At 43.5% G+C, this 10,623-nt stretch overlaps 1 protein-coding gene across 1 annotated transcript in view; it reads right to left on the reverse strand.

Annotated features, from left to right (window-relative positions):
* Positions 1 to 10,593, reverse strand: part of CLIP4 (CAP-Gly domain containing linker protein family member 4) — a 42,152-nt gene extending 31,559 nt beyond the window's left edge. The window contains exons 1-3 of the mRNA XM_026649586.1: positions 10,534 to 10,593; positions 3,220 to 3,273; positions 2,428 to 2,575 (exon numbers count right to left, since the gene is read on the reverse strand). Of these exons, the coding sequence (XP_026505371.1) occupies positions 2,428 to 2,560 (133 nt within the window). The 5' untranslated portion in view covers positions 2,561 to 2,575; positions 3,220 to 3,273; positions 10,534 to 10,593. The remainder of the gene's footprint in view (positions 1 to 2,427; positions 2,576 to 3,219; positions 3,274 to 10,533) is intronic.
* Between the last annotated feature and the right edge of the window lie 30 nt (positions 10,594 to 10,623).

Below are 10,623 nucleotides of genomic sequence, written 5' to 3' on the forward strand. Positions count from 1 at the left end.
CCTACCCGATATAACGCGGTTTCACCTATAACGCGGTAAGATTTTTTGGCTCCCGAGGACCGCGTTATATCAGGGTAGAGGTGTACTACACTAATGACCTGTGAGACTTTTGGTAAATCTCTTCACGTTTAGTGAAAAAGACGATAATGCCCTTCATCGTCCCATGCCTCAGTTTCCCCAAAATCTAAAATGAAAACGCCACATGCCACACTTAAATCTCCAACAGAGTTGAGGAATAAACAAATATTTGTTAAATGCTTTGAGATCCTCTGACAGAAGAAGTTATAACTATATTATTGACAGTTCTGCTCACTGGTTCCGATTCTCTTCTCCATTACAGTGTTATAATAGGTTAAAAACAGTGTTTCAGAGTGAAGCTGCAATAAAGCTGGTAAGGTAGAGTTCAGACTCACTGTGCATATTCAAATCTGTTTATTATTTTGATACAAATAAAGGTTAGTTATTAATTTTTATTCCTGATGGCATCAGACAGCTCTGGAAGTGCAAGAGAATTGTTATCTGAATGGAGAAGCATTAGTGTTAAATAATGTACAAACCAGAAAGGCTACAGTTAAGCTTTCAGATCCCAGACTGAGTTTGTGGTGCTGGTAGTTAAAAAGAAATTATCTTTTTAACTGGTAAACTGAGCAACTTGGCTATGGAAAGTTAAGAGAACAAACATGAACCCCATGACTCAATTTTTACAGAGTCCTTTCAGCATGTAACAAAAAAACAAACCTTTGAACACCAAGTCATATATAGGAGTCTATAAATATTAGCACAAACCCCTACATTATTTACGTTAGAGAATTGCCCAGAACCCCAAACATGGATCAAGCCCCATTGTGCTAAGTAACAAAGATGACAGTTCCTGACCCAGAGAGCTCACAATTTGGGTTTCAGACAGACTTCAACAGGTGGACAAAACAGAAATCATGTGGTATGGGAGATCAGATGAGGTTACATTTAAACGAAGTTCAGCAGAACAACAGAAGTCCCATCTCACCACTAGCCTAACTAGTGCCTAACTGGTGACTTGTGTCCCTTCCCTGCTCTGCCTGCCTCCATATCACAAGAAGATTTTAAGGAAAGATATAGAATAGGGTGGGGCCTTTACATATTCAGATAGGGAGGTTTTCCCCCACACACAGGGTGCAGAATGGGAGAAACCAGGGAGGTGCTTGAGGGAGAAGTGGAAAAACAGGCAATCTAGGCCAGCATCATTGGCAGAAATGATTGGCTCATTGAGTAAGTAAATCTATCAAAAAAAGTGGGACTAAGCAGTAAAAGATACATATTCACATATTAAAATACAGCATGTTCAATCCTTAAAACCTTAAATCCCAGATCCTCACACCAGCAACTGAGGTTGGTCTCAAGAACATTAATTTTCCTGAACATAGAATACTACAGTGTTCAGCAGCATGGAAGTACAATAAAGATGTTATATGGAATCAATGCCGGGGGAAACCAGAATTGAAAGATAGCTTTTTACACTTCCCAAGCACCCTTGATATCTGAAGGGAGGGTAGAGATTTTCTTAAACATTTCCAATTAATCACTAAATCAAATGGGACAATATTTATTTAACCTGTTTCAAATATATAACTCTATTTTCAAAGGATGAATATAAAGACAATTTAATAGTATCTCAAAAAGGCAAATTCCACTATCTTTATAGAAGTGATACTGTTCTCCTTAGTAACGAACACAATGTTTCCAAGAGAAGTTTTCTTCCCCCTGAAAGTCCCACTGTGTGTTTCGAAAATGGAGTACTTATGGGGCCTCTCCCACAAGAAATCTGGTCAATTCTTAAAAGTGATTTTAAAATATTTTCAGGCACTGCACCTGCATTTGAGTCAACCTGCCAATTTTTGTGGATTTACAGACCTTTTCTTTTTTTTAAAAAAAAATTTAGACAACTTTCACTTCCATGTTGACGTGTGAGGAGCCTACAAAAACCAGGTGAAAGTCATGGTAACTGAATGTACAGAAGAAATAGCAAAACCGATTGAAAACAAAGTGCTTTGAAATGCACAAACTAGAAAATATTTTTCACTAATTTCACTTGTAGAAATTTCAGGTATTACACCTCTACCTCAATATAACGCTGTCCTTGGGAGCCAAAAAATCTTACCACGTTATAGGTGAAACCGCATTATATCGAACTTGCTTTGATCCACCGGAGTGCGCAGCCCCCCCCCGGAGCACTGCTTTACCGTGTTATATCCAAATTCGTGTTATATCAGATCGCGTTATATCGGGGTAGAGGTGTACTTGTAATAAACTGTAGATACATTTTCAGACAGAAGCATAATTTTTAAATTGATGGTATTCTTTTAATCTCACTTCACCCTCTCAAACTCAGGCACTGCACATGATCTCAAAGTAGTTTCACAAACACTCGCCTTCTGTAAATATACATACCACAGTCTGAAGGCATTGGTGCTGCTGCAACTGAAAAAGTAACTGATGTTTCAGAGCCTGGGAATAAAAACTGATATCTTTCAATCAATGAATCTCCTTCTTGGGAAGGTTCTGGGAGATCCTCTATGGTCATCTTCTAGAAAGCCACCTTAAACAAGGAGAAAAAACCCACTCCAAATACTGTAGGCTACATTCTATTACAATACACAACTATAAACAGTGATTTACACTGAAGTTCATCTCATTCCTTTTTGAAACATGCAAAACATTGTAATTATTAAAGTTTTGTGATAATAAACTGTACTTATTAGTAGAAACTAGTAGCTTGAGCGTGCTGCTGGGAACACCCAAGTTGTAATCCTGTCTGTCACAGATTTGCTTTATTATCTTAGGGAAGTCATTTAAAATCCTTGTCTCAGTTTCTCCATCTGTCAAATGGTCAAAGGGATACTGCCATAGTTCACAGGCATGCTGTAAGTAAGGTTTAATGTCTGTACACCCTTATGAAAATGTGAAGTGCTAACTATTACTCATCTTCAGCATTCTCATCTCAAGCTTCACCTCCCTTTCCTGCCCCCACAAACAAGAAGTCAGTCAATCTACCCACTCCCTTTCCCAAAAATGAAGAGTGTTCTCACCATGTTAATCTTCCCACGGATGGCCCCAACTCTCATGGGCTGATTCATTCCTGAGCCTTGCCTAAATTTCCCTGTGCCCCTCCCTGCTCTGTCTGCCTCCATGTCAGTTCCCTTCCCAACTTGCCTGCCCTAAATTTTAATACAGCGTACTTACCGTGGTGCTGTAACCTCCAGTACTTCCAGCCAACTTTCTAAGCCCCAGAATAACCTAGTAAAAATAATAATTAAAATCAAATGGCCATACAGAAATATTTAACAGCATGATTAATTACATTTTCTATTAGCCAGGCTGCAATCTAGTCCAATCTAGTCCAATCTGAACAGGATCAAATGAGACTTGGTCAGTAAATGTAAAAGAGAACACCCACCTTAGCAAGTACTATAGAAGCTGGCACCACTTCTTAGTCAGAACTGAATCAATACCACCATCATTCTGCTAGGGTAACTGTGCTATTGGAAATACTATCTTTTGGATGAGAAATTGAAAACCGCTTAAAGGTACCATGACACTTTTTATAAGAAAAGAGGTGCCATAACACAGTGGTTACTACTTTCTGCTTCCCTAAACTTCTTATGCAAATGAAATTGTTTCCAATCATGTTTACTTCCTGAAAAGTTAGATATATTACTAGAATACCACAATTTCAAAGGGTTTTCTCCAAAAACAAAAAAACACCATAGAGACATCCCATCCCTATGGATCACTACACTTATTTCTGGCTATTGAGTAAAACCATCTCGCTAGTGACTCTGTAAACTTCTATTCACAGAAAGAGTGACATAATCATCAGCTATACAGTTCTGTCACATATACCAATCAAAAGAACACTAAAACCTAAATAGTTAGGTGTGAAGTTTAAACAGGGTAGGTTCTACATAAAATTAGTAGATCACAATCACAGAATCGTAGGACTGGAAGGGACCTTGAGAGGTCTTCTAGTCTAGTCCCCTGCACTCATGGCAGGACTAAATATTATCTAGACCAGGGGCGGGCAAACTTTTTGGCCTGAGGACCGCATCGGGTTTTGTAAATTGTATGGAGGGCCAGTTAGGGGAGGGGATCATGGCCTGCCCCCCCCCCCCCATCTCTCCCCCCCCCCCGGGGAAACCCTGTCCCATCCAACCAATCACCCCTTCTCCCTGTCCCCTGACTGCCCCTGGAACCCCTGCCCCCCCCACCCACCTCCCCCCTTCCTGACTGCCCCCCGGGACCCCTGCCCCCATTCAACTCTGTTTCCCCCCCGATCCCTATCCACACCCCCATCCACAGACCACCACCCCGAACTCCCTTGCCCTCTATCCAACCCCCTGCACCCTGCCCCATAACCACACTGCCTGGAGCACCAGTGGCTGGCAACGCTACAGCCGCACCGCCCGGCTGGAGCCGGGCTATGCCGCTGCCACCACGCAGCTCAGAGCACCGGGTCAGGCCAGGTTCTGCAGCTGCGCTGCCCCAGGAGCTCACAGCCCTGCCGCCCAGAGCACTGCGCCCAGAGCAGGGCGAGCTGAGGCTGCGGGGGAGGAGGAACAGCAGGGGAGGGTCCGGGGGCGAGCCTCCCGGGCCAGGAGCTCAGGAGTCAGGCAGGACACGGGCCGTAGTTTGCCCACCCCTGATCTAGACCATCCCTGACAGGTGTTTGTCTAACCTGCTCTTAAAAATCTCCAATAATGGAGATTCCAAATCCTCCCTAGGCAATTTATTCTAGTGCTTAACTACCCTGACAGTTAGGAAGTTTTTCCTAACGCCCAACCTAAACTGTCCTTGCTGCAATTTAAGCCCATTGCTTCTTAACCTCTGAGCATAGGACAAGGAGAACAATTTTTCTCCCTCCTCCTTGTAACAACCTTTTATGTACTTAAAAACTATTATGTCCCCCTCAATCTTCTCTTCTCCAGATTAAACAAACCCAATTTTTTCAATCTTCCCTCATAGGTCATGTCTTCTAGACCTTTAATCATTTTTGTTGCTCTTCTCTGGACTTTCTCCAATTTGTCTACATCTTTCCTAAAATGTGACACCCAGAATTGGGCACAATACTCCAGTTGAGGTTGTATCAGTACGCAGTAGAGCGGAAGAATTACTTCTCATGTCTTGCTTACAATTCTGCTAATACATTCCAGAATGACGTTTGCTTTTTTTGCAACAGTATTACACTGTTCACTCATATTTAGCTTGTGATCCACTATGACCCCCAGATCCCTTTCTGCAGCACTCCTTCCTAAGCAGTCATTTCCCATTTTGTATGTGTGTGCAACTAAGTGGAGTACTTTGCATTTGTCCTTACTGACTTTCATCCTACCCTGTTTCCCCGAAAATAAGACATCCCCCGAAAATAAGACCTACTTCCAGTTTTGCCTCTCGCTGTAATATAAGACATCCCCCGAAAATAAGACCTCCCCGATAATAAGGCCACCCCGGAATATAAGGCCCCGAAGCTCCAGGAAAAATAAGACCTCCCCTGAAAATAAGACCTAGCGCATCTTTGGGAGCAAAAATTAATATAAGACACTGTCTTATTTTCGGGGAAACACGGTATTTACTTCAAACCATTTATCTAGTTTCTCCAGATCACAGCTCAATGGTTTGAGCATTGGCCTGCTAAACCCAGGGTTGTGAGTTCAATCCTTGAGGGGGCCACTTAGGGAACTGGGGTAAAAATCTGTCTGGGGATTGGTCCTGCTTTGAGCAGGGGGTTGGACTAGATGACCTCCTGAGGTCCCTTCCAACCCTGATATTCTATGATTCTATGACTTTTAATCCTATCCTCCAAAGCACTTGCAACCCCTCCCTGCTTGGTAACATCCGCAAACTTTATAAGTGTGCTCTCTATGACATTATCTAAATCACGGATGAAAATTTGAACAGAACTGGACCCAAAACTGAGCCCGGTGGGACCCCACTTTATATGCCCTTCCAGCTTGACTGTGAACCACTGATAACTACTCGCTGGGAACGGTTTTCCAACCAGTTATGCGCCTCCTTATAGTAGCTCCATCAAGGTTGTATTTCCCTAGCTTGTTTGTGAGATCATGCGAGAGCATCAAAAGTCAAGATATACCACATCTACTGCTTCCCCTCATCCACAAGGCTTGTTACCCTCCCAAAGAAAGCTATTAGGTTGGTTTGACATGATTTGTTCTTGACAAATCCACGCTGACTGTTACTTATCACCTTATCTTCTAGGTGTTTGCAAATTGATTGCTTAATCATTTGTTCCATTATCTTTCCGGGTACTGAAGTTACGCTCACCGGTCTGTAATTCCCCAGGTTGTCCTTATTTCCTTTTATATAGACTGGAACTATATTTGCCCTTTTCCAGTCCTCTGAAATCTCTCCCATGACTTTTTGAAGATAATCACTAATGGCTCAGATATCTCCTCAGCCAGCTCCTTGAGTATTCCATGCATTTTTGAAATTCAATGTGTATACCTCTTACGCAGGAATGTATAGGGCTCCATGTTTGTCACAGAGGTCGAGAAAGTCATGGATTCTGTGACTTCCTGCGACCTCCGTAACTTCTGCAGCGGCCAGTGTGGTTGATCCCAGAACTGTCCAAGCAGCTGGCCCCAGGGCCAGCTGTACCAGCCACTGGGACTACCCGAGCAGCAGCCAGTGCGGCTCGCCCCAGGGAACACCTGAGCAGCAGTCCTGGGGGGTGGCAGGAGCAGCCTGGTGGCTCCCAGCAGCAATTCCGGGGCGGCCGGGGCAGCGGTCCTGTGGCGGCCAGGGCTCCCCCCCAGTGGTAGCCAGAGTGGCAGCGGGGCCTCCCGGGTTCCCCACCCCCCATGATTCAATCAGGGGTATTTATGGTATAAGTCATGGACAGGTCACGGGCCGTGAATTTTTGTTTCTTGCCCGTGACCTGTCCATGACTTTTGCTAAAAATACCCGTGATTAAATCATAGCCTTATTTATAACGTATTCATCACTGATGCACCATTTGTGCACCTTCTAATGAAATTTCTACTATGAATACTGGTTGTAGAGCACTGTTGACTCAGAAATTCACTTATTCAGTTGGCCTGAGAGAGCTAGAATTTGTTCAGCTTCAGGGCTCATTTTTTATTATTAAGATTCATCTATTTATCTAGGCTTTTGCCTGAGTGAATGGGGAAGGAACAAGTGGAGGTCACTTTTGACAATTTATTAATTTATCTGAAGTTGTTTTATGTATACTACGCATGCATCAGGCTACTCGGGCTCCTTTTGATGACTCCCTAAATAAAGTCACTGCCTTGTTTGAGAGGCCCACACTGCCAAAATGTTCTCAGACCAATCCACCTTCCAAAATATTAAATCGTAAGTTTTAAAAATGGATTGAAGATGTTGATCTTAAACCAAGTAAAAACCTTATCTCCTTCAGCACCAAGCACAGTTCATTGTTGGGTGCCATGTTCTCAACTTAGATCTGAAGTGGACTCACCATTACATCAGCCAATAAGGGAAAATAAGTTAGAACAATTTTACAAGGGAGTCTGCTTTATAACCATCAAGAACATGATAGAAAAGCAAATCTCATATTTACATCATCATGATGGCCTATAAAGCCTGGAATGGAAGATGTTGGTAGGATCAGAAATGTGGGGGTCTGTAGAGGGATGGTTGAGGAAATTTAGAGGAAGTGAGGAAAGAACTGCAAGGTAACTGTAATGTAAGTTGTGGCTGAAGAACCTTTTAAAATGACAATGGGAAATGTCATTGCATATGATAGGAAGCATGAAGGAGTCATCAGGTGAGTATAGGAGAGCACTGAATGTTGAAAAGCAAGCATGGATTTCTTAACCTTTGGAGATTAAGAATAAGAACAGTGTCTTTGCAAATCAAAGGAGGGTCAGATAGAAGACCTTGTCTTTACACTGAAGAGTGAGATTTTTGGTGCACCAGTGCTTCTGTAGTTGACAATCTTTTATCCTAAAGGTTCAAAAGTACTTGTTGGATGAGGGCCTCTAGAAAAGTGGGTAACTGAAAGCATTTATAAGGGGGAAGTTGGTTAGAGATACATTAAAATGGTGCTAGAGATTTTTCAGGCAAAACTTACTACATGTGCTTTTATTTGTGATGACAAGTGTACACAATGAACCATCCGTTGCCTGAGAACTCTTCTATTGTGAGCAGGCAGGATATCCAAGCACTTCAGAGAGCGCAAGATTCTTGCAAATCCTGCCTGCTCTCTAAAGTATAGAGGGAAAAGTACAGTGCAGAAAGCCATCATGTGAAAACTCAACACCTTGGATGTTAACTGGTTTCCAGGCCAAGAAGCTGGGCTTCCTTGCAATGTAGTATTTCATTTTGGGTATGTGTGAGCCGCTGAAAAGTTCAGAAAAATTTTGTGAAGCTTTGGGCCTGCCAACCTTGACGATGTTGCGTTAAACTGCTGTTCACCTCCTCCTCTCAAAAATCCAACAGAAATCAGGTGGGCAAAGAAAATGCATACAAGTAATATTTAAATGCTGCTACACATGGGTCTCTAGAGTTAGATAACAGTATTGTACACAGCAAATATTTTAAGTAACAGCAGCCAACATTTTCTACATAGCAGAGATCAGACACACGATAATGTTTCAAGAGCCAAGTGCATATCAAATCCAATAAAGTATAAGAATTACATAGTAGTATCTTTATGTTACATTACTACATACACTACACAATGTAAACATGGGAAGGTGAAATCTATGCAGCCTGTAAGGGTTTATAAAGTAGCAAGGAATAATACTTTCTCAAATTAAAAAAGTGTCCTCTTTAATATGAAATCCAGTCTGATGCTTTAAACCTACTACTTTACCTACAGTATGACAGGTTCCCTGAAACTCCCCCAATTCCTTCACTTTAGCAATTTGTAAAATTTGTATAAATTGGAAGAAGCTACGCAAAGATCTCAAAATGTAAAGAAAACACTCTGTAATATATTTAGCCAAAAATGCAAGCCACATTATATAAGGGAAACAATATTCCTTAGGTCGAAAGTTATTGGCCATTTAGAGTAGGAGAAGAAATAGAAGACTCGGGTGAGGGAAGGAGATTAATTATAGAGGAAAAGAGTTTGCCTGCTTTGTCTCCTAGAAATAAGTCACTAGTTTTATTAAACACTGTTTCTTGGATGGTCTCTAAAATGAGCTGAAAGACATTTTATGAAACCCTGATCACTCTAATACCACACTTTCTGCCTTACTAAATTCCCATCAACCTCTCCCACACACACGTATGTGTCCCTTCACAAATGGCATCTCTACAATCAAATTAGAATAAGTTCTGCTATTCTTAACCTGTTTTACAGCCTGCAACCAAAGGAAAATGAGACCACAGGAGACAGGTTTGCCCACATATAGCCTGCTGCTCTAACAATATGACTAGACACACTGTATAAAACCTCATTATCAGAGTGAATCCTGTCTGAGAAAGATACTTAGTGGAACTTAATAGATTAATACTTGCATGCCTCATTATTAAAGCTAAAGGAATAACTGATTTTTTTTTGTTTCTGTGTTTAGTGGCAGTTCCAAAAACAAAAGAAAAAGTTTGGTTTGGGTCATACCAAATGTGAAATTTTTCACAATTTTCAATTAATAAGTTTTGGGCCTGTTCCAGAACGGATATTTGAACCTGGGTCTCCAACATCCCAGACGTGTGCCCTAACCTCTCGACTAAAAGGTCAGAATGTTAGAAAGCGACAGCAGCATCACCACCACCATTCCCTTCTCCTTTGGCTGTTTTTAACAGCCAAAACTATTTGTGTGAAACTCATGAACAGTTTCATATTGATCAAAAATTCATTTTTCATTCAATAAACTATTTTTCCAAAAACTTCCACCCAGCATGCCAATAAAGTTACGGAAACTGAACTACGCAGGGACTCAGGGGCTGTGATCTGACACATGCAGGGCAGCCCATTTCACAGCCCCGTCTCTTCCAAAGGGTGGGAGGACAAAGAAAGGGGAGTATTCTTGTGGGGTTGATTTTTAAAAAACGAGGGTCAGCAATTCATCAATAAACCTAATTGGAGAGACAGCCCAGCAGCGGATTGCGGAGGAGGAGAGCCCTCAGCAGCGTCAGGAAAATCCACCTTGCCCCCGCTTTGACCCAACCAGAGAACGGGGATGTCCAGCGCCTGTCCCCTCCTGGTCCGCACCTGCGGTCAGCTACGCGGGCAGGGAATTACTGAGACCAGGAGACTGGACCTGCCGCCTGCCGCCCCACCCGCTTGGGGGGACACTTGTCCAGCTGGTCACTGCGCTGTTGTCACGAGAAGTAAATTCCCCTCGGCACCCACAGGACCGACCCGGAGGGACCCGACCCCTCACACCTGCAGGCCCTGCCACACGCACCCCCATTGCCCCCAGCGCGCCTGCACGCCCGCCCTCTGCGGCCACACGCACCAGCCCCCGCGCTACGCGAGTGGGACACGCACCAGCCCACCCCTACTCGCGCCGCCGCCGCCGGGCCGCCCGCCGCGGGGAGAGGGGAACACACCCGCCTGCTGCTCGGCTCCAGCCCGCTCGGCGCTCACAGCGCGCCGCCCCCGGCCGCCCGACGCCAGCGCCGCAGGCTCCGCCCCCCGCC

Source organism: Terrapene carolina, unplaced genomic scaffold, assembly GCF_002925995.2.
Source record: "Terrapene carolina triunguis isolate 2854851 unplaced genomic scaffold, T_m_triunguis-2.0 Scaffold85, whole genome shotgun sequence".
Lineage (NCBI taxonomy): Eukaryota > Metazoa > Chordata > Testudines > Emydidae > Terrapene > Terrapene triunguis.